Genomic DNA, 1,014 nt, shown 5'->3' on the forward strand with positions numbered 1-1,014 from the left:
TGTATGTATGAGATGTTTTTGACGTAAAGCGCTGTCACTTGGGACGAAGTCTAACATCTTGTATTGGATATGAGACCGGCGAGCCTACGATAACTGCGTGACTGCCTCGTGTTCTTGCTATGCGGTGCCTTTGTCGCAGCTCACGTCGTCTCGCGAAGTACGACAGACGCCACTCGCTATGAAGTCTACTCATCCAGAGCCGATCTCCCTAGACGTGGCGTGGCATATCTTCAATCACAGCGAACCCCATGTCCAGTCCGGGTTCACGCGATGCTCGCGCACTTGGCATTCGTTCTTCAACCCCAAGCTTTACCGAAATGATGTGAAAACGGGAAAGTACTATGCCGTTTTCAACACCATTGCCAACTGTACAGATACGCGGGTGGCCCTCGCCACGCTCCGGCATACCTTCCAAGCCGGCGCTGACTACAACAAACCAGCAACCATGTATATGACTGAGACCCATCGATATAGCCCTTTCCTAGTCACGGCCCTGTATCTGGCGGCTTCCAAGGGCTATTCTGACATTGTGTCGTTTCTCCTTGATCACGGTGCCGATATCGATGGGGTCCCGGACTGCCGGCTACGTACTCCCGTCTTTCTATCTCTTCTCAGCGGAGACGCCAAGACGTCCATGATTCTCCTTCGGCGCGGCGCACGGCTTGAGTCTTCTGAGTTTGGAATTAACGCCCTCCACCAAGCCGCCGCCGCCGGGCTCACCGAAGTAATCACGTACCTTGTCGACGAGAAAGGGATGGAAGTGAACGAGGCCGACAACAATGGGGACACGCCACTGATTCACTCCCTGTTGTCTCCATCGCCAGAAACGGTCATAGGCCAGCTGGCGCAGTTCGGCGTCGACGTGAACCAGCCTACGACGATCGACACATGGCGCATGACGGCCCTCAGCATGGCGTGCGAGGACGGCATGTTCTCCGCCGCCCTGGCACTGTTGAAGGCTGGAGCGGACGCCACGGGCGAGCTGGACGGATTGGTCGAGGGGGCCGACCCAGC

General features: G+C 56.6%; 1 protein-coding gene across 1 annotated transcript; it reads left to right on the plus strand.

Annotated features, from left to right (window-relative positions):
- Positions 1-79: 79 nt before the first annotated feature.
- On the plus strand, positions 80-1,014 carry CABS01_17279 (uncharacterized protein; the record flags this gene model as incomplete). Its single annotated transcript, XM_060550604.1, has 1 exon — positions 80-1,014. A coding segment is annotated over one exon (935 nt), but the record flags the coding sequence as incomplete, so codon positions are not given.

This window comes from Colletotrichum abscissum (genome assembly GCF_030869225.1).
Source record: "Colletotrichum abscissum strain IMI 504890 chromosome Unknown Scaffold_555.1, whole genome shotgun sequence".
In the NCBI taxonomy this organism is placed as follows: Eukaryota; Fungi; Ascomycota; class Sordariomycetes; order Glomerellales; family Glomerellaceae; genus Colletotrichum; species Colletotrichum abscissum.